This window comes from Mandrillus leucophaeus, unplaced genomic scaffold (assembly GCF_000951045.1).
Source record: "Mandrillus leucophaeus isolate KB7577 unplaced genomic scaffold, Mleu.le_1.0 Scaffold38, whole genome shotgun sequence".
Taxonomy (NCBI): Eukaryota; Metazoa; Chordata; class Mammalia; order Primates; family Cercopithecidae; genus Mandrillus; species Mandrillus leucophaeus.
In genome coordinates this window covers 3514508-3537390 of record NW_012104031.1, presented here as the reverse complement: position 1 = coordinate 3537390, position 22883 = coordinate 3514508, and the positions used below count along the sequence as shown (strand labels likewise).

Here is a 22883-nt window from a genome sequence, read left to right as displayed (position 1 = left end):
GGGGTTTCACCGTGTTAGCCAGGATGGTCTCGATCTCCTGACCCCGTGATCCGCCCGTCTCGGCCTCCCAAAGTGCTGGGATTACAGGCTTGAGCCACCGCGCCCGGCTGTACTTCTCATAGAGTGTTATTTTCAACTACGTTGTCACCTGCAAGAAGTAGCTGAAAAGCATGCCCTCATTCTGCCAAGGTATCAGCTTACCTAGGCGAGCCCTTGTCCTGGGTCCCTGCATCTGACTCCGAAGTTCAGGCCTCAGATGAAACTTCTTTGCTTCATCAACCAGATCCCTGCATTGTAAACTACAGCGGATGAAAGGCTGAAATACAGCAGACAGTAGAGTGAGGCATAGGGGATACCTATAATACTATAAGAGTACAAATGGCACATGCAAAGAATTAACTTCTGACTACAGAAAACCAGTTTCCAAAGCCCTGTGATTCCAGGAGTACTGCTGGTAGTAACTATACTCTGAGTTTCCAGAATGATTTTTAAAATTTACTTGAAAAATAGATAATATACGAGATGAATCAAAAATCAAATGATATAAACATGTATGTTGAGCAGTATTTCCCATCTATCTCAGTGCTTACATTTAACTATTTTTACATAGCTTGTACGCCCTTTCAGGGATTATGCAAACATAAGTACATAATAACTAATAAGAATTTTAAGGGGGAAACCAAAAAGATTGTTATTTTCTGGGTGACAGGAAGAATCATATTTTGTCTGAAACATCTCCCCCACAGTCTTGTTGTAATTACCATGTCTGTTTCGGATAGCTCTGTACTAGACATCTTTCATTTGCCTCCCAACTTGCTCTGTACTCTTTTCCATTCTGCTCTCTGGCTCAGAAGACTGGCCTATATGAACTGTGTCAATAGGGCTTTCTATGCCTTCTAGCTTCTGGTTGGGATCAGCCCAACCAAAGGTCAAGGTTTCTCTCAAGGAAGTGACTCTCCATGATTCTCTTTCCTTTAAGGTTCTAGTAACTACTCCTCAACCTTGTCCCTTCGGGCTTAGGGGTTGCTAATAGCTTGTGTCCTAGATCCAGGTTATTTCACAGTCTTTTATTGTTTCTCTGAACTTGCACCTTTGTAAACAGCTTCTTTATTTTAAAAAACTCTTCTAAAATTGTCCTGTTTTAGACTATAGCATCTGTTTCCTGTTGGGACCCTAAAGGACACAGCTCTAATTAAATAGCACCTCTATTAACCTGACCCAAGAAGTTCTCAGTTGAACTGGAAAGGAAAACAAACAATAAATAGTAGTAAACACTTATGTAGAAAGACATGGTTTTAGAAGCTTTCACATAGTTAGTTACTCAATGCTAACAATAACCTATGAGGAAGGTACTATTATCATCTCTGGTTTACAGATAAGAAAGCTGAGGCACAAATATATTAAGACATCTGCTAAAAGTTCACAGAATAAGTGGTGAATTTGGGATTTCAGGCCCGAGTGTGGTTCCAGAGTCTGTGTTCCTAACCACAATGTAAAGAACTGACACAAGGGATATGTGAATTGGTTGTAAGAAAGACAGAAATCACAAATAGGAGAAAAAGAGTTTCAGATGCGACACTAACCATCCTGCAACTTTTCTAATGTGAACAACTGAAGAACTGTTAGTAGTTAACTAAGAGATCTAGGACTGGGCCAGCAAGAGGAACTCTCTTGCTGGCTCACCTACATGTTATAAATCAGTGCTCCCTCGAAGTATGGTCCAGGCAACACAGGTGGCATATATGGTAAAAATTATGAAAAAGTATCACAGAGAACTTAAGTTGGAGAAACACTTTTATAAATAAACTCAACATGATATGACTGAAGTTGACACTAAAACACAGCAAATTCCTTTCATGCTGGCTTCACCAGAAGTCAAAAATGAAGAGGCTTGCTAAGTGTGGCATAAGGGCAATTTGGAGAAGGGGACAAAGTTTATTATCAGGTGTTTATACAAAACACTTAGGGGCATGTAAAACATATACAGCAAAACACAAAATTGAACCACAGATTTTCATTTGTGTCAAGAGTCTGCCAAGAAATTCACTTTTCTTAGAAATATGCTTGGGAACTACCCAGCACCACTCTCACTGGCATTCCTAGACAGGCAAACCAGGAGACTCTGTGCCTACGTTAAAATAATCAGTTTTGAATACAGAACACTAAGGTAAGAGTTTGTCAAGGTTTTGGATCCTGAGAGTGTTGCACTACTTACCTCAGCATCTATTACATCCGTGATATACCTGGGGGTTAGCAGGGGCATACGCACATACTGTAGCAGGTTAGGCAAGGATTCTTCCCGCTCTTTCTTGGCATGCTTCACCCAGTTGATGACAGCCTCAAAGACTGGCTCTTCAGAATCCACCTGTAAATGTGTAATTACACACCATGGATCCTACTTTTCCAATTAGCTCACCATCTCAAAAAGAAACCACGTTCACTTTCTCCTTCCTGCTTTCCCATTGCCCATCACCATTATTTCCCATCTTCCAGAAACAGCTAGGCTCTTGGGAAAACATTTTTTTCAGACACAGCTAACAGACCAGGAAAAGAATTACAGTCAATTTGGGTTATACACACACACACACACACACACACACACACACACACATGAATGATAAACAGTATGTAATAAATCACTAGTCACATATTGGCCTTCGTTTCAGAATTTTCCCCATTCCTGAATTGCTTCTGGTCATCTCTCTAACTTTAGGGAAGGTAGGTGGGGGAATCTGTTGCCTTATTGACAATCAGCTCTTGAAATAATTTTTAGTCATAGTTGTTATCTAATGATCTCCAGGCTCACCCCTCAAATTGTTCATCCGAGCCTCTGAAGCAGGAGCTTTTCTAACATCATTAGTTGCTGTTTTCAAAAGCATTATCGCCTTTCTGCCCGTGGATGCTGCCAAAAAAGTATCTTTAAAGTCTGTCTTCTCCCTGCCCTCAGGTCTAAGTCAGAGTCTCCTAAAGAGCCCGAACAGCAGAGGAAGCTCTTCATTGGAGGGTTGAGCTTTGAAATAACCAATGAGAGCCTGAGGAGTCATTCTGAGCAATGGGGAATGCTCATGGACTGTGTGGTAATGAGAGATCCAAACACCAAGCGCTCAGGGGCTTTGGGTTTGTCACATTGGCCACTGTGGAGAAGGTGGATGCAGCCATGAATGCAAGGCCTCACAAGGTGGATGGAAGAGTCATGGAACCAAAGAGAGCTGTCTCAAAAGAAGATTCTCAAAAGACCAGGTGCCCACTTAACTGTGAAAAAGGTATTTGTTGGCAGCATTAAAGAAGACACTGAAGAACATCACCTAAGAGATTTTTTTAACAGTTTGGAAAAATTGAAGTGATTGAAATCATGACTGACTGAGCCAGTGGCAAGAAAAGGGGCTTTGCCTTTGTAACCTTTGATGACCATGACTCTGAATAAGACTGTCATTCAGAAATAACATCCTATGAATGGCCACAACTGTGAAGTTAGGAGAGCCCTGTCAAAGTAAGAGATGGCTAGTGCTTCATCCAGCCAAAGAAGTCGAAGTGGTTCTGGAAACTTTGCTGATGGTCGTGGAGGTGGTTTCAGTTGAGATGACAGCTGTGGTGGTGGTGGATAGGCGGCAGTGGGGATGGCTATAATGGATTTGGTAATGATGGAAGCAATTCTGGAGGTGGTGGAAGCTACAGTGATTTTGGCAATTACAAGACCCATGAAGGGAGGAAACTTTGGAGGCCGAAGCTCTGGGCCCCTATGGTGGTAGAGACTAATACTTTGCCAAACCACGAAACCAAGATGGCTATGGTGGTTCCAGTAGCAGCAGTAGCTATGGCAGTGGCAGAAGATTTTAATTAGGAAATAAAGCTTAGCTGGAGAGGGGAGCCAGAGAAGTGACAGGGAAGCTACAGGTTACAACAGATTTGTGAACTTAGCCAAGCACAGTGGTGGCAGGGCCTAACTGCTACAAAGCAGACATATTTTACACAAATACTCATGTGTATGGGCAAAAAACTCGAGGACTGTATTTGTGATTAATTGTATAACAGGTTATTTTAGTTTCTGTTCTGTGGAAAGTGTAAAGCATTCCAACAAAGGGTTTTAATGCAGATTTTTTTTTTTTTGCAGCCATGCTGTTGATTGCCAAATGTAATAGTCTGATCGTGATGCTGAATAAATGTCTTAAAAAAAATAAAAAGGAAAAGCATTATCAATTAGCCTTCAAGGAACTACTGTGTATTAGGCACTATGCTATTTGAGAAGATATAATTAATTAATCATCTGGAGAACTTAGGTCTAAGATTACATCTGACCAATTAGATAATGGGAGATACACTCTAAAAAAAAACCTATGCTACAATACTGGAAGGTCCTAGGTATATAATAACACCTAGAACTTCCCAAAGACAGACACCTGAATACAGGTCCTGTGTCCCTTCTACAAGCCCCTAGAGAGTGCATATTCTGGGAGATACCTTTCAGAGTGTCACTGTGACTAGATAAAAAAATCACCCTGTAAACTTTTTCCAAGAACTGTGATACTCTAAAAATGCAGAAAGTGTTTCAAAAAGTACATTCATTTGAGGGAGTTACTGAACTCCTCTCCTAAGTGCCAGGCACTGCCCTGGAAACTGATTACACAATGGTGAACAAATCAGATATGGTGAACAAATCAGATATGATCCTTGCTCTTAAGTGGGGAGTCAAACTGCTAAATCAGAAAAATGAAAAAACTCACTATTATTACATACTATATAGGAAAGGTACTGGGGCTATGACACAGAACAACATGAGATTTTCTGGTTTAGACTGGTGAGGCAGGGAAGGCCTCCTTGAAGAAGCAACAAATTGAAATCTGATGGATGAGTAGCAGTTAGCCAGGGGGAGTAAGAGAGTACTCCCAGGCAGGGCCCGGCGCAGTAGCTCACGCCTGTAATCCCAGCACTTTGGGAGGCCGAGACAGACAGATCACGACGTCAGGAGATCGAGACCATCCTGGCTAACACAGTGAAACCCCATCTCTACTAAAAATACAAAAAATTAACCAGGGCATGGTGGCGGGCGCCTGTAGTCCCAGCTACTCAAGAGGCTGAGGCAGGAGAATGGCGTGAACCTGGAAGGCGGAACTTGCAGTAAGCCAAGGTCGCGCCACTGCACTTCAGCCTGGGCGACAGAGCAAGGTTCTATCTCAAAAAAAAAAAAAAAAAAAAAAAAAAAAAAAGAGAGAGAGAGAGAGTACTCCAAGGCAGAGAGAAGAGCACACTCAAAAGCACCAGAAGTGCATTGTCCAATACACTACCCATGTGTGGCTATTTACATTCACCATAATTAAAATTAAAAATCAGCTTCTCAGTTGCATTAGCTACATTTCAAGTGCCCGATAGCAACATGGGGCTAGCAGGAGCAAACTAAACAGTATAGATATAGAGTACTTCCATCTTCGTAGAATGTTCCATTGAACAGCTCTGTCCTACAGCAAAAAAGAACTGACAGCTTGAGGAAATGACTAGAAGGCTAGTGTAGCAGAGTGAATGAGGGTGACAGAGGAGTAAAATATGAAGCTGGAGAGTCAAGCAAGGGCCAGATACAGAGAGCATTAGAATACTGGATTTCACTCTAAGTGCAACTTGAAATCATCCGAAGGTTTCAAGCAGGCTACTGATATGATCATATTGATGTTTTGTAAACATTATCCTGGCTACTGTGGGTAGAACAGTTTAAAGGGCCAAGAGCTAGAAGAGCTTAGATGCTGCTCTGGTATATCAGGCAAAATGTGAAGGTGCTTACAGGACTATAGTTGTGGCAGTGGTGAAAGAGAAATAGACACATTGGAGAAATACTTGGGAGGTCAAACTAACCCAGGCAATTGTTGGATAAGATGCAGGGGAGGGTACAGAAGGTGTCCTTGATCTTAATTTAAAACTTTTATATGATTGGCTAATAGTTTTAAGCAGATACATGCTAGACTCTGACACATTCTAGGTTAAATTAGATACATCAATTTAAAGATGGAGTTTTTCAATCATGAGCAGAGGTTTTTTAGTTTGTTTTTTTGAGACTAATCAAGGCCGGGTGCAGTGGCTTACGCTTGTAATCCCAGCACTTTGGGAGGCCGAGGCGGGCAGATCATGAGGTCAGGAGATCGAGACCATGGTGAAATCCCATCTCTACTAAAAATACAAAAAATTAGCCGGGCATGGTGGTGGGCACCTGTAGTCCCAGCTACTTGGAGAGGCTAAGGCAGGAGAATGGTGTGAACCTGGGAGGCGGAGCTTGCAGTGAGCCGAGATTACACTACTGCACTCCAGCCTGGGCAACAGAGCGACACTCCATCTCAAAAAAAAAAAAAGACTAATCAAATGAAGCAGCAGGTGTGGAGCAGGAACAAAGAAATCTGTAACTGAGTATGATCAACAGTTGTAAACACCACTGCCCTCAGACCAGCCATGAGCAGATAATCATGAGCAGAATTTAGAATAAATTAGAATTGCAGAAAAACAGCTAATGGGGAAGAAAAAACCCAAACATTAATGCCTCACTAGAGAGAAAAATAGATTTTCTCCACAATAGATTTTCACAAAGAATTCTCTTGTGTATTAGGTACTGGCGTTCTTATTTTATGCTCGGAACAGTCCTGTGTACTCAGTACTAATATTATCTACATTTTATAGAAGAGGAAACTGAAGATTAGTGGTTAGGTAACACATACCACACAGCCAAGACTAAATCCCAGTTGGACTCTAAAACCCATGCTGTTTTAACCAACAAGACATCCTGCTTCCCATTGTTTTAAGTACTATTATTTTATTTAATAAGAGGAAGCATTAGCAACTGGGAGTCAGACATCTGGTTCCTATTTCTGGCTGGTATATGGAACAGAAAACAATATGTCACTTGCTTTCTTTCCAGAAAAAAAGCAAAGGGCAGTCTTGACACACATTTAAAAAAAAAAACTATACATAAGAGTTCTCAAGCTGTTTTTCATTTCAGCTTCTAAATAAGGTTAGTTATTTGTTCTCTCCGGCCCCATCCAGTTTTATTCCAAAGCCTGTATAGTTCCAAAAGAAATGACTTCTGTGATTGTTTCCTGACTTGGACAATTAGAAACAAAATGAAAACATGACCAGCTCATAGCTGAGTGATTAAGAGAATAGACTCTGGAGTCAGACTACTCGAATTTGAAACCTGGCTCTACCACTTACTAGTGCTGGTATGATGGTTAAACTCCAATCTTCACTTTCCTCCTGTGAAAAATGAAGATGTGAGAATTAAATGAGAGAAAAATACCAAGAATGGTGCCATTAGAATGGAAGCTCCAGTGGACAGGGATTTTTGTTTTGTTCATAATTTGATCTCTAGCACCTGGAAATGTTCTGGGCACACAGTAAGTGTTCAACAAGTATTTAGTAAGTGAACCAACAGTAAATGCTGAGTAAGTATTAGCTATTATATGTAGTGAATGTCAAATCTGTAGTGCTCATTCTATTCACTGTATTTTCCAATATGTGGACAAATCAAGAAAAATCAAGATATTCTAGTGAACTGCCAGTTTCCAAGTCTGATGAATATGTTTTTTGGCTGTGGCTGTGATTTCAGCACAAGGATACAACGTCCTGCACTAAGAGGCTGAGAACTACGATTTTAGCAAATTCTTGACTCAACAGCATTTGTAACAGCAGCTTCTCTGGGCTGATACAGAGCCCACTATGTCAGGCTAGAAAATAATTCCTCTACAGTTGGAACCAATGTCACTAATGTGCTCTAATCCTTTTTCCCTCAGAACAGTCACTAGAGAAAGGTGTAAAGAACCACTTGGCTAAAATTTGATAAGAAATATACTTAAGGCCAGGAGCAGTGGCTCACGCTTATAATCCCAGCATTTTGGGAGGTCGAGGTGGGTGGATCACCTGAGGTCAGGAGTTCCAGAGCAGCCTGTCCACAACAGTGAAACTCCGTCTCTACTAAAAATACAAAAATTAGCTGGCATGGTGGTGGGCGCCTGTAGTCCCAGCTACTTGGGAGGCTGAGGAGGAGAATCACTTGAACCCAGAAGGTGAAGGTTACAGTGAGCTGAGATCATATCACTGCACGCTCCAGCCTGGAAGAAGTATACTTAACACCTGTTATTCTATTGCACAAATATCCTAGTTTTAACAAAATAAATCAGGAGAGAGTAATCATTTAGTTTACAGAAGTATATTATAGGCTTTCTTTAAATGGTATTGCCTGAGCCTAGTATTGCTTGAGCCCAGCAGTTCAAGACCAGCCTGGGCAACATAGTGAGACCCCATCTCAACAAAAATTTTTAAAAATTAGCCGGTGTGGTGATGTGCAGTTGCAACTACACAGGAAGATGAGGTGGGAGAGTTGCTTGAGCTCAGACATCCAGGCTGCAGTGAGCCATAACTCCAGCCTGGGTGACAGAGTGAGACTGTCTCAAAAGAAAAAAAAAAAAAAATTAAAGAATTGGGCCACTGGAGATCAATACTACGGGCTTCAAAGACATCTAATAACTATATTGGACTTCTCACTCCAATTCTTAGCCTCACTACAGACCTATATGGAATAAAAACTCTGCTACTGGTACTCTGATTTAGAATTAGGATTGACTTTTCTTCTGTGTAGGTTAAGTCACTGAATGCCTGCCTGGCACAGGTAGTATCCCCTGGTAGGTGAAGTATTATTCCTTTTTCTTCGCCTGCAAAAGACAGGGTCTCCCTCTGTTGCCTAGGCTAGAGTGCAGCGGTGTGATCATGGCTCACTGTAGCCTCAACCTTCTGGGCTCAAGAGATCCTCCCACTTCAGCCTCCCAAGTAGCTGGGACCACAGGTGCTCACCACCATGCCAGGCTAATTTTATTTTTTTGTAGAGACAAGGTTTTGTCATGTTGCCCAGGCTAGTATCAAACTCCTGGGCTCAAGAAGTTCTCCTGCCTCAGCCTCCCAAAGTGCTGGAATTACAGGTACAGGTCACTGTGCCTGGCCTACTATTCCTTTAACATCCAGTTTGCGTGTCCCTTCCTTCCATCCCCTGAGCCCTCACAAGACAGTTATGATTTGGCTCCCGCTTCTGTAGATCCTCACTTCCAAACTTTTGTCTCTTCATTTTTGATCCACTCCTGAGCAAAGGTTTATTCTTCTTTCTTCTACGTAATGTCTTTACTTTGTATAGGCTCATTATTCTTATTATCCTCTTTATTTTTTATATACATATATACACACACACACACACACACACACACACACACACATATAGTCTATATCTCTGTCTCTACTAGCAGGTTGTGAATTTTTTGAAAGCAAGAACTATATTTACCCATTTGGGGATCTGTAGCACCTGGCATAGTAATTGCTACATAGTAGATATTCTCAGTAAATGTTTGTGAAATGAGTGAATGGGTAACAGAGAAGTGGTCTACAGATATCTACTTTACTTCCAATTTCTGCGTATTCTATACTCTGTTTAATAGTGATTCTTACCCACTCGGATCATGTATCTAAAGAAAGTGGCAAACTCCCACTCCATAAAAATGCAAATAAATTTGGTACAGGAGGGGTTAATGAAATCTTTGAGCCAAAATACACACTTGATTACGAAGCCCTAATGGTAAGTAACTGCATCCTACTTTGCAAGTTTTGTAATTGCCCAATCTTGAAGAAACCATAACATCAAGACAAATCTGTACCTGAATTTCATCGCACTTGATTAGTTTTTCCACCTCTCCTTGACTCAGAAGAATGAACTCTTCATGCTGTACCACTTCAGGAAAATGTTTCTGGCTAAAAACCTCAGCTGCTTGCATCAGGTCAACACAATTGTGGGTTTCTGCAAAATCCCTAATGCCCAGGCAATTAGAAGGGTCCAACTGACTTTCTAAGAACTCACAGCAGGCTTGTTTCACACCTAGGACGGACACAGGAAGCAAACACTTTAGAACAGTTGGACGGGTGTGATCTAGTCTATATTCTTGTATCTCAACATCTTCTCTACATGTTATCAGATGAACCCTTGTTTCAACACCTAAGAAACAGATGAGAAATTCTTTGCTTAAGGAACTTAAACCCTATTTCTGGCTTATGTACTGCGCCACTTTCAGCAAGACCTTTACACCTGTCTCTGTTTAATCTTTAAAGTGAATATTGCAAGATGAATCACATCCAGGGACCTGGCAAAATTCAACAAAAATGCCTATAAAACTCTTGGGAATCAAACTATAAAACTAATTACTAATTCAGCATAATGTACCCATTTTTCTACTCTACATGAAAACTTACTAAAAGACTAGAGTGAAAGAAAAGCAGAAGATAATAACAAATCTCATATTCATCTAATTGAAAAGTTCAGGGTATTTTATGACTATGCACTAATGCAAAAGCTTCACACTGTTTAAACCATGTATTAAAAACTAAAAATGTATCAATTATGTATACATAAAAACCAAAAACATAACTGAATTTTAAAAAGAAAAAACTGAGGACCAGGAATGGTCGCTCATGCCTATAATCCCAGCACTCTGGGAAGCAAGGTGGGAAGATCACTAGAGTCCACGAACTTGAGACCAGCCTGAGCAACACAGAGAGAACCCGTCTCCACAAAAAAATTTTTTTTTTTTTTTGAGACGGAGTCTCGCTCTGTCGCCCAGGCTGGAGTGCAGTGGCCGGATCTCAGCTCACTGCAAGCTCCACCTCCCGGGGTTTACGCCATTCTCCTGCCTCAGCCTCCCGAGTAGCTGGGACTACAGGCGCCCGCCACCTAGCCCGGCTAGTTTTTTGTGTTTTTTAGTAGAGATGGGGTTTCACCGTCTCGATCTCCCGACCTCGTGATCCACCCGTCTCGGCCTCCCAAAGTGCTGGGATTACAGGTTTGAGCCACCGCACCCGGCCAAAAAATTTTTTTTTTAAATTAGCTGGGTGTGGTGGCATGTGCCTGTGGTCCCAGTTACTCAGGACGCTGAGGTGGGAGAATTGCTTGAGCCCAAGAATTCAAGGATACAGTGAGCTGTGATTGCACCACTGTGCTCTAATCTGGGTGACAGAGTGAGACTCTTGTCTCAAAAACAAAACAAAAAGTCTAAAAAACCTGGGAACTGTAAGGGAAAACAAACCACCTGTAATCCTGTGAAAACATAACTTTAATATTTTGTGCATCAATTTAAATTTCATTTATCTTAATGAAATACTACCACTTAATGGCCAGATAAAGAGTATCCATGTAGATTATGTATAGTATCAGTTTTTATTATAGTTCCTTATAGGTGTGTTATATACATGTATGTAAGAAAACACATAATTTCTCCTTCCTACATTTTTTTTTTTTTAAAACAGAAAAGGTGCAAATGCTCTCTTTTATAGTGCCAAATACTCATATCTGGAGAAGTTCCTTTATAGTGCTATTGACATCTGATCTCTTATTGCTCAATGAGACAAAAGCCATGGCTAGTAAACATAAGCATCCATAGTTTGTCTCCAAACTGTTCATGATTAAGTTTACACTATTAATTTTCAATCTTTCCAGGGCTATTTCAACATAAATAATAGCAAGTTTTAATGTCTGTACCTTTCAACTGAAGCAGACAGGCTGCAGGAAGCAGTTCTTGTACATTCTCCACTGTCACATGTACTGTTTCTGTGTACACAAAGTCCAGTAAAATTTCCATGGTAGAGGCAGTCAAACCTTGGATGTCAACATAAGGTTTCCCCTTCTCTGAAAGCTGAAAATTTGAAAGGTAAAAAAGAATGATGGTTATAAGTCCACAAGATAAAGGCAGAATCTCATACCTAAGAGCTTAGAGATGTTAGTAATATTAATTGAACATATATCTTTAAAAATTATAGGCCAGGCATGGTGGCTCACGCCTGTAATCCCAGCACTTTGAGAGGCCAAGGCAGGCAGATCACCTGAGGTCAGGAATTCAAGTTCAACCTGCCCAACATGGTGAAACCCCATTTCCACTAGAAATACAAAACTTAGTCGGGCATGGTGGCACATGCCTGTAGTCCCAGCTACTCAGGAGGCTGAGGCAGGAGAACTGCTTCAACCCAGGAGGCAGAGGTTGCAGTGAGCCAAGATCATGCCACTGCACTCCAGCCTGGGCACCAGAGTGAGACTCTTTCAAAAAAATAAAAAAGTAAGAAAATAAAAAAACAAAAGTATGCTCTATTTTGTTGGATTTTAATAAAGCAAATATGGCACAATATCTGTAGTTTTCCAAATGAAGCGGGTAGTTATCTATACCCCAGGAGTAAGTAATAGGTGACACCTTCCTGGAATAGCAATTTTGCCAGTGAATAACTTTAAAAATCAATTTCTTATTAAAATACAGACGTGTTACAGAATAGAACAAAAAAGTTCCCAAGAACATAACACTGTCCATGAATTTTTAAGATAAGACACAAAATTTCAAAGAAATTTCATGTTTGTAGAGGACCTTGTGGGTTATAACTTCAGTCTCTCCAGGATTACCTAGTTCCTATCATCTGTCCTTAGATTGCATTTTTTCTTCCTTGAGACAGGGTCTCACTCTGTTCCCCAGGCTGAAGTGCAGCGGTGCGATCTCAGCTCTCTGCAACCTCTTCCTCCCAGGTTCAAGTGATTCTCATGCCTCAGCCTCCCAAGTAGCTGGGATTACAGGAGTGCACCACCACATCCAGTTAATTTTTTTTTTTTTTGAGACACAGTCTTGCTCTGTTGCCCAGGCTGGAAAGAAGTGGCACAATCTCGGCTCACTTCAAGCTCCACCTCCCAGGTTCAAGCGATTCTCCTGCCTCAGCCTCCTGAGTAGCTGGGACTACAGGAATGTGCCACCACGCCCGGCTAATTTTTTTTTTTTTTTTTTCATTTAGTAGAGATGGGGTTTCACCATGTTAGCCAAAGAAGTGGCACAATCTCGGCTCACTTCAAGCTCCACCTCCCAGGTTCAAGCGATTCTCCTGCCTCAGCCTCCTGAGTAGCTGGGACTACAGGAATGTGCCACCACGCCCGGCTAATTTTTGTATTTTTAGTAGAGATGGGGCTTCACCATGTTGGCCAGGCTGGTCTCCAACTCCTGACCTCAAGTGATCTGCCCACCTCAGCCTCTCAAAATGCTGGGATTACAGGTGTGAGCCGCCATGCCTGGCCCTTAGACTACATTTGGTAATGATGAAAAATAACATGCAGATCATCCTAAGGGACTTTCTTATGTAACACCATCCGAATACAAATAAACTATTTGTTACTTTTTCAAAATATTGGGTTAGACTAACTTAATTACTACCAGAATATTTAGTCTGAATTGTTAGTAGTATATCTTCTTGAAGCCATGAGTACTGATGAGGCCAGATAATCATAGAAAACTGTTTAGCTAAGGGAAGAAATATTCAACTTTACAGGAAACTATCTGAAAATACCTTATGAAAATTTTACTAGATCTTAATCTTAGTTTAGAAATTCATTTTACTCACGAAAGTCTGGTGCATCTCCATTATTAACTAAATGGCTTTATTATTTTTGATTTCTCCATCAGCCAGAGAATAACCAAAAAGCACTCTCTACCAAAGCCAAGAACAAAATCAGTCCCTAACAGTAAAAAAATCACTAGCGCATCATTTTGAAAAAACATATTAGGGTTTATTTACATTTAATACAGTACTAATATTCATAAACAATTACTGTCCCAACACATTAAATGCATTCAATAATTATGATACTGAAATATGTAAGTACATGTATTCCAGAAATTTCTCATTCAATAAACTATATTTCCATCAAATAGTTTAAATATGGAGACAATTTCACTATGTAAGAACTCAGAGCAATTATACATTTTACATTTATATTTTGCTTTAGAATTTTTCAGCATGCTTCTCATTTACTACTATTTCATCTGATTCTCACAGCAACCTGGTAAGGTAGTTAGGTCTGATATTAATACTATTTAAGGGATAAAGGGTCTAAGGATCAAAAAAAGATGCAAGACTTAACCAGTCATTTAGCTAGTAAGAGACAGATATCATTCCTATCAAAGTATTTCAGAAAAAAAAGAGAGCGAGAGAGACATAAAACCCAGGTCCTCTTGCCTCAATCTTGTGATCTTTCAATCAGATGACATTTGAGGAGCATTTCATGGCTGAAGAGAACAAGGAAACCATCTAGTTCAACTGCTTTATTTTACAGATCAACCCAGTGAAGTGAGATGGTTCCCAGGGTTTATACAGAATTGCTGAAAGAACTAAGCCTAGAATCCAGGTCTCTGGACTCTCTCCTTTAAACAATTACTCTTAAAATCAGTTTTTAAAGAAAGAAATTATCACTGAAGAGAAAAAAAGAATTAATTTCCAAATAATGAAAGAGTAAAGACAGACTATTTTCAAGCTGACAAAAAACAGGATGCACAATATATAATTAGCAATCAGCAGTTCTAGTGCATTTCATGCTCAGCAGCTGCTGGGTGACACTCTCTTTACCCAGTTAAATTCCAAATGCTTCTGATGATCTTGGGTATATCTCATGGCGAACAGTATAGGACAGGGATCTGCCTTGTGATATCACACAAGTTCATTTAAAAATTAGCCTGGATTAGCTGGAATGACCTGTCAGGTTCCTGTTTTCCCTACTAGCCATGTGACTGAGCATTGGCTCATAGTATTTTTAACTATACCGGTTTTAAAATTAGATTGTAGGATACTTCGGAGGCTAAGGCGGCACAAGAGTTAAAAACTGTTCGGGCTTTAGAGTCGGAAAATATAAAATTAAATCCCACCTCTAGCACTTACAAGCCATGGCACTTTGGACAAGTGATTTAATATCTGAAACCGTGTTCCTTCATTTGTAAAATGAGATGGTAATACCTACCCCTAGGGTGAGTCAGATATGCACAACAATCACTAGCACAGTACCTGACCCATAAAAGGTAGTTATCACCATTATACCATTCTGATCCAGCAGCAATATCTTCACTAAGATGATAGAACTAAAAAAAAAATACTTGTGCTTAAAAAGACTTTTAAAAAAGTGTTTTCATAATGAAATATTTCAGGCATACATGTAAGTGTAAATTATATAATAAACAGTGGTGCACCCACAACTGAGCTTTGAAAAAATAAATCAAGATAATTTATTTAAATGTGCTCTTAAAATCAGACTTGGGATCTTGAAAAACAAAGACTTGCAATGTTCTTTTCTGTTCAGCTTTCTAAGAGTATTCAACACAATATATTCAACAGCCTTACACCACACTTCAGGTATTTTGTCAGGCAATTACTAAGCAGTTTTTCTTAATGCTTTGTGAGCACTACCTGTATTCTCTCAAGCCAACCTTTTCCTAATTCCCTTTGTTAAGTGCTTATAAGTTAACATCTTTTTTCAGGTTATACACTCTATGCCTGCACAACTATTCATTAAAAACTCTTCTTCCTTTCATTTGAAGTTATCCTAACATCTACACTGATTTTCTTCACATATTGTTAGGAGGACTGGGGTGAGGTCTGAATCCTACTCTTCTCTCCTTCCTTCCTCCTCATCCCTCTGGTACTCACTTAAAAATTTTTAGACTTTAGAAGGAGAAAAGGCCGGGTGCAGTGGCTCACACCTGTAATGCCAGATGTGGCCACTCTGGGAGGCCAAGGTGGGAGGATTGCTTGAGCCCAGGAGTTCAAGACCAGCCTGGGCAACACAGTGAGACCCTGTCTCTACAAATAAATACATAAATAAATAAAATTAAAAACAAAAAAAAGAGAAAAATTGGAAAACAAATTTAAGAAATAGTAAAATCCAATAGCTGACATTTGTGTGTTTTACTGCATATTAAACTACTCTAAGCATTTTGTACGTTATTTCATAAAATAATCTTCACAATAACCTTAATAACCAGTTATTACATATTACTATTATTCCTAATTTAAAGATGAGGAAACTAAGGCATAGTCATCTAAGTGGTAGATCTTATCCAGAATCTGCCAAAACATCACACTGTAAAAATTCACAATTATATCAAAGTTCTACTATTTTATTCAGTGAAATAAGACAACTAGAGTACCACGGGAGTTTCATTTGTGTGGGGCTAATTTATCACTTACCTCACTAGTGAACATGGCACAGAAGTAATCACTACAGGCAGCCAGCACAATCCGATGGGCAGGGAAGTCCTTCTGCTCTACTCTCAATGTCACATCACAGAGGGTATTGCTCTTCCTGAGGGAGTTCATTGAATTGAGGATGGATTTAGCATGAGTATTTGTCATTATGTCTTTGGGGGCCATAATGCCTCCCATAAAGCAGTGCGGAGAAAAAACAAAATGGGTCCTTGGATTCTGAAGCTACAAGAGAAAAAAAACAATGAGCATATTCAAAGAATTAGGGAAACTGAACATATTTAATTAGTTTTACAAATTAAGAACCTAAGAGGCTTCCCTCAGACCCAAACATACACAAGTTGAGGGCACTCCTATGCCTGGCATCACCACCACTATCTAGCCACTATCTAGTATATGTAAAAGTTCTCTTTCTCTGAATTCCTCTATCACAGAGTGTCCCTACCACTTGACATTTATTATGATCAATGCTGAAACGTAAGTAGAGATAAACAATATATGTCCTGTAAATCTTCACAAGGTTCTTGTCTCAAATGACAAATTGAAAATATACAATTTCTTAAAGGTGTTATATCATTACTATTTAATATCCTTAAGTAGATAAGTATTTAGAGGCTGAGGATCCTGCTTTATATGTATGCTTTCTATCCTAGAAGTTGCACAATGAATGTTTACAATTTAATGTAAGAAAAAGTGTGTATTCAACTTCAACTTAGAGCAAGAAAGGCCAGTCAGTAAAAATAAACTTTTTTCTAAAGAAGTAGCCAAATAATTATGTCTGATGACTTTCAACTATATCTGGATTTCTTCTTAAAATGAAACTTCAGGCCAGGCCCAGTAGCTCACGCCTGTAATCCCAGCACTTTAGGAGGCTGAAATGGGTGGATCAGTTGAGGTCAGGAGTTTGACACCAGCCTGGCCAACATGGTGAAACCTAGTCTCCACCAAAAATACAAAAAATAGCCAGGTGTGGTGACGCGCGCCTGTAATCCTAGCTACCAAGGAGGCTGAGGCACGAGAATCGCTTGAACCCAGGAGGTGGAGGTTGAATTGAGATGAGATCACACCACCGCACTCCAGCCTGGCAATAGGGCGAGACTCTGTCTCAAAAAAAAAAGAAAGAAACTTCAATTGACCTATTACCCTAACTGAATAGTGGAAACCACGCAAGTTATCGATGGACTTACACTTGCTTAAGATATTGAAGCTCCACAACAAGAGGGTATTCCTACTCTATATCTGTAAATGTCCATTACTGTTAACGAATCAATATTGGAATCCAAAACTTTCTGAAATGATCCGGCGGGGCGGGGGTGGGGGGACGGCAGGAAATCAAACTGTGGTCTCCAGAAGTTCGCAACTCACAAGTAATTTTTCAACAGGAAAAATGAGATCCTAAATTCTCATCTACTTCTGTTTATAGTTGGCATTTTACTCTATAAGCACTATAGCTAATCCCTCCAACAACTCTGCATGACCCATTTTACAGAAAAGGGGGTGATTCATCAAAGCATGTTTTTCAAAAAGACTTAAGTCAACTTAGTTTCAACTCTAGGTGTGTAAAAAGAGTCTGGAACAAAAGTCCATTTACAGTGAAGATAGCCTGGGGGGTGTTTTATCGTTTCCGTGCCAAAATGACAGTAACCCTAGTGCAGAGTGGCCTTCCTTCTAGGGGATTCCTGCCTCAACACTCCAAGTCTCAGCATATCCTTCACCCTCACCCTTCTGAAGTGACCTATTTTCTAGAACTTCCGTTAACATCTGAATAGAGGGATTCCACTTCGGGAGATTCGGGGCAGGAATGGGGTAGTAAATTCCGGAAAGACTACATTCTAGAGAAGGAAACGAACTCCTTCCTTCTGATACCACCAGGCGTATGACCGGCGCCTCCAGATGGAGGTATCGCAGGGGGGTCAATTCAGGGGAGAGTTGAGAGGGCGACTGAGGCCAGATGCCCCGCCCCCCCGCCAGCCTTCCTCCTCTCTCGGGCAAGTCTCCCATTCCGCCTTACAGGAAGACCAAGGATGGGGGGTAGGGCCATAACCCGGAGTTGACGGACAGGAAGGGAAGGGCTGACTGCCATCACTTCCGCGCAACTCACCTCCGCTCCCGAGCCCACACAGCAGCGCCGGGCCCGTCCCCAGCCTGTGGGGATGGAGTGGGGCGCGGGGCCAGCAGGCGGCTCAGGAAGAGCCGGAGAGCCGCCGCCGCCGCCCCCACCCGGAGGCTCTGGAGGCTCTGGAGCCGTCCAGGTCTGGTCCCTGCGGCCGCGCGACGTGATGACGCAATGCAGCTGGAGCACCGCCCTCCTCCCGCTCGAGTCTGCGTCACGTGAAGAGGTGGTGTCACGTGACCTGCCTGTACCCTGGTGCCGGGCCTCTGCACGTTGCTAGGAAGCCGAATTAGAAAAAGGTCTGGTGGGCAGGGCATGGTGGCTCACGCCTGTAATCCCGGCACTTTGGCAGGCCGAGGCGAGCGAATTACCTGAGCTCCGGAGTTCCAGACCCGCCTGGGGAACACGGGAAAACCCCGTTTCTACAAAAAAAAAAAAAAAAAAATTAGCCCGGCATGGTGGCCCCGACTGTAGTCCCAGCTACTCGGGAGACTGAGGCAGGAGGATCACTTGAGCTAGGCGCAGAGGTTGCAGTGAGCCAGAGTCGCCACTGCAGAGACCCTGTTGAAAAAAAAAAAAAAAGTCCGGGCGTGGTGGCTCACGCCTATAATCCCTGCACTTTGGGAGGCCAAGGCGGGTGTATTACTTGAGGTCAGGAATTTGAGACCAGCCTGGCCAACATGGTGAAACCCCATCTGTACTAAAAATACAAAAAACATTAGCCGGGCGTTGTCGCACGCGTCTGTAATCCCAGCTACTCAGGAGGCTAAGGCAGGAGAATCGCTAGAACCCGGGAGGCGGAGGTTGCAGTGAGCCGAGATCGCGACCGACTGAAACGCCGTCTCCAAAAAAAAGAAAGAAAAAACAAAAAAGGCCGGATGTTGTGGGGTCCGGCAGGGAGCCTGGGAATGTATCTACAGCTCGGCGACTGTCTGAGCCTGAGTTCCTCCCTACTGCTCACGAGGCAGGGCACACAGAGAGAATTCCAACGCTTAATATGCCAGGCATCTGATTGCAGCAAGTATGTTTTACCTTCCAGGTACTGAGAAACTTTTTGACATCGAGAAAACCCACAGAGGCCTCAAATTTTTTCACGTCCATTGTCCACAATGGCCTTTTCGTGCCGAACAACGCTGCGGCGAGAATCCTCTGAGCCCTGCGACCCACAGACCTCAGTATATACTCTGCATCATAATGGGCCCTGTCATCACCACTGAATTGATTCTAAGGAAATTCTAATTGATTCAGTAAATTCTAATTGATTTTGGTGCACTTATCTTAGTGACTGAAAAGGCAAAGAGGTTAATTCAGCTTATCTGAATGTCTAGACAAATTGTGTTTGGTAATACTATTTTCCTCTGTGAGCCCTTTGATTTTTTTTTTTTTTTTTTTTTTTTTTTAGAGATGGATTCTCGCTCTGTAGCCTAGGCTGGAATGCACTAGCGCGATCTCAGCTCACTGCAACCTCCGCCTCCCGGGTTCAAGCGATTCTTCTGCCTCAGCCTCCCGTAGTAGCTGGGACTACAGGCGCACGCCACCACGCCAGACTAATTTTTGTATTTTTAGTAGAGACGGTGTTTCGCCATCTTGGCCGGGATGGTCTCGAATTCCTGACCTTGTGATCCGCCCGCCTTGGCCTCCCAAAGTGCTGGGATTACAGACGGAAGCCACACCGCCTGGCCCTTTGATTCTTAAGGATTCTAAAACCATAGCCAAGTGGGTAGCATTCTAAATTTACATTGTGTCCCCATCTTCCATATCATACCTTCCTGATCTAAAACTGTCCCTGACTTACATATTGTAGAGAAGAGTGCAAGATTGGTATAAAATTTATTGGGGGCATTTTGGAAATATTCGTCGATTTTAATAAAATTTTCCTTCACATATACTCGTGCACATGTAAAACAATGTATGTACAAGATTGCTAACTGCAGCATTGTTTGTAGATTAGATTGACAACAACCTTAAATGTCCGTTAGTAGGGGACTGATTCAATATAGTACATCCATAAAATCCAATACCATGAAGCTGTGAACAATTTATATACTCTATTATTGGTGCAAAAAGGTGGAAGATATATTCATATTTACATGTGTATGTGTAAACTGTATTTGAAAAGACAAAATAAATTGGTAACATTGGTTTCTTTGGGGAAAGGAACTGTCTGGTTGTGAGACAGGGTGGGAAGGAGATTTTTGCCCTTTATAATTGAGTTTGCCTTTTGAATTTTGCATCATGTGAATTAAAAATAATGTTAAGAGCCTGGTGCGGTGGTGTGCACCTGTTGTCCTATCTACTTTGGAGACTGAAGCGGGAAGATTGCTTGAGCCCCGAAGTTCATGACCAGCCTGGGCAACATAGCAAGACCACGCCTCAAAATATATTTATATGTTCAATTTTTTTGAAAAGTAAAAATAGGCTGGGCACAGTGGATCATGCGTGTAATCCTAACACCTTGGGAGGCCGAAGCAGGCGGATCACCTGATGTCAGGAGTACCAGACCAGTCTGGGCAACATGGCAAAACCCCGTCTCTACTAAAAATAAATTAGCCGGTCATGGTGGCGTGAGCCTGAAATCCCAGCTACTCGGTAGGCCGAGGCCAGATAATCGCTTGAACCTGGGGAGCAGAGGTTGCAGTGAGTTGAGGTCACCCCACTGCACTCCAGCCTGGGCAACAGGGCAAGACTCCATCTCAAATAAAGTAATTAATTAAATAAAATAAAAAGTAAAAATACTTCCTTGTTTTCAGGATGTGAAATAGTACTTTAATGATATTGCCTAATTCCTGGTGGCTAAATTAAGGATTTTTCCAAATATGAAAAGGCACTTAATAAAAGAAGCTTTGTTTAGAGTATGCCCACTCCTTTTATTCACAAAATAAAAGATGAAGAAGCTGTTAGCAAGAATATCACACCAAAGGAACTAGTTCAGACTTCTGACTTTTTTCTTCTTTTTTTTTCTCTTTTTAATATTTGTGTGTACATAGTAGGTGTATATATTTAGGGGGTACAAGAGGGATTTTGATACAGGCATGTAATGTGTATGAATCCCATCATAGAAAGTTGGGTATCCATCTCCTCAAGCATTTATCCTTGTGTTACAAATAATCCAAGTATACCTTTAGTCATTTTAAAATGTACAATTCAATTATTATTGACTGTACTCACCCTGTTCTATCAAATACTAGGTCTTATTCATTCTTACTACTTTTTTGGTACCCATTACCCTCCCCACCTTCCTCCAGTCCCCACTGTCCTTCCCAGCCTCTGGTAATCATCCTTCTACTTTCTGTCTCCATGAGTTCGAATGGTTTGATTTTTAGATCCCACAAATAAATGAGAACATGCTATGTTTGTCTTTCTGTGCCTGGTTTATTTCACTTAACATAATGACCTTCAGTTTGATCCATGTTGTTGTAAATGACAGAATCTCATTATTTTTAATGACTGAATAGTACTCCATCATGAATAAATACCACATTTTCTTTATCCATTCATCTAACCTAAGTTGATGGACACTTAGGTTGCTTCCAAATCTTAGTGAACATGCTGCAACAAACATGGAAGTGCAGATATCTTTACAACACACTGACTTACTGTATTTCTTTTTTTTTGAGACAGAATCTCCTCTGTTGCCCAGACTGGCGTGTGGTGGTGCTCTCTCAGCTCACTGCAACCTCCGCCTCCCAGGTTCAAGCAATTTTTCTGCCTCAGCCTCTCAAGTAGCTGGGACTACAGGTGCCCACCACCACGCCTGCTAATTTTTGTATTTTTAGTAGAGACAAGGTTTCACATATTGGCCAGGCTAGTCTTGAACTCCTGACCTCGTGATCCACCCACCTCAGTCTCCCAAAGTGCTGGGATTACAGGCATGAGCAACCACACACAGCTGATTTACTTTCTTTTGGGTATATACACAGTAGTGGGATTGCTGGATTGTGTGGTAGTTCTAGGTTTAATTTTTTGAGGAGCCTCCAAACTGTTCTCCATAGTGGTTGCACTAATTTACATTTCCACCAATAGTGTACAAGGGTTCCCTTTTCTCATATTGTTGTCTGCATTTGTTATTGCCTGACTTCTGGATAAAAGCCATTTTAACTGGGATGAGATGATACCTCATATAATTTTGGTTTGCATTTCTCTGATTAATGATGTTGAGCACCTCTTCACATGCCTGTTTGCCATTTTTATGTCTTTTTTTGAGAAATGTCTAAATATTTTGCCCACTTCTATTTTTTAAATATTTATTTATTTATTTTGAGACAGGGTGTTATTCTGTCACCCAGACTGGAGTGCAGTGGTATGATCTCAGTTCACTGCAACTGCTGCTCCCCTGTGTCCGGCTCTAGTGATCCTCCCACCTCAGCCTCCTGAGTAGCTAGTATTACAGGTGCATGCCACCACGCTCTGTTAATTAAAAAATTTTTTTTTGCTGGGCGCAGTGGCTCAAGCCTGTAATCCCAGCACTTTGGGAGGCTGAGACGGGTGGATCACGAGGTCAGGAGATCGAGACCATCCTGAATAACACAGTGAAACCCCGTCTCTACTAAAAAATACAAAAAACTAGCCGGGCGATGTGGTGGGCGCCTGTAGTCCCAGCTACTCGGGAGGCCGAGGCAGGAGAATGGCGTAAACCCGGGAGGCAGAGCTTGCAGTGAGCTGAGATCCGGCCACTGCACTCTAGCCTGGGCGACAGAGCGAGACTCCGTCTCAAAAA

At 41.5% G+C, this 22883-nt stretch overlaps 1 protein-coding gene across 3 annotated transcripts in view; it reads right to left on the bottom strand.

Moving 5' to 3' along the window:
* KLHL12 (kelch-like family member 12) overlaps window positions 1-19356 on the bottom strand; it is a 44395-nt gene extending 25039 nt beyond the window's left edge. For 2 of the 3 annotated variants that reach the window (XM_011990510.1, XM_011990511.1), the window contains exons 1-6: window positions 18155-18341; window positions 16039-16278; window positions 11540-11693; window positions 9669-9886; window positions 2216-2365; window positions 202-316 (exon numbers count right to left, since the gene is read on the bottom strand). In XM_011990510.1, the coding sequence (XP_011845900.1) occupies window positions 202-316; window positions 2216-2365; window positions 9669-9886; window positions 11540-11693; window positions 16039-16233 (832 nt within the window). In that variant the 5' untranslated portion in view covers window positions 16234-16278; window positions 18155-18341. Of the gene's footprint in view, window positions 1-201; window positions 317-2215; window positions 2366-9668; window positions 9887-11539; window positions 11694-16038; window positions 16279-18154; window positions 18342-19198 lie in introns of those variants that run through there. The other variant, XM_011990509.1, reaches the window with a different exon arrangement.
* Between the last annotated feature and the right edge of the window lie 3527 nt (window positions 19357-22883).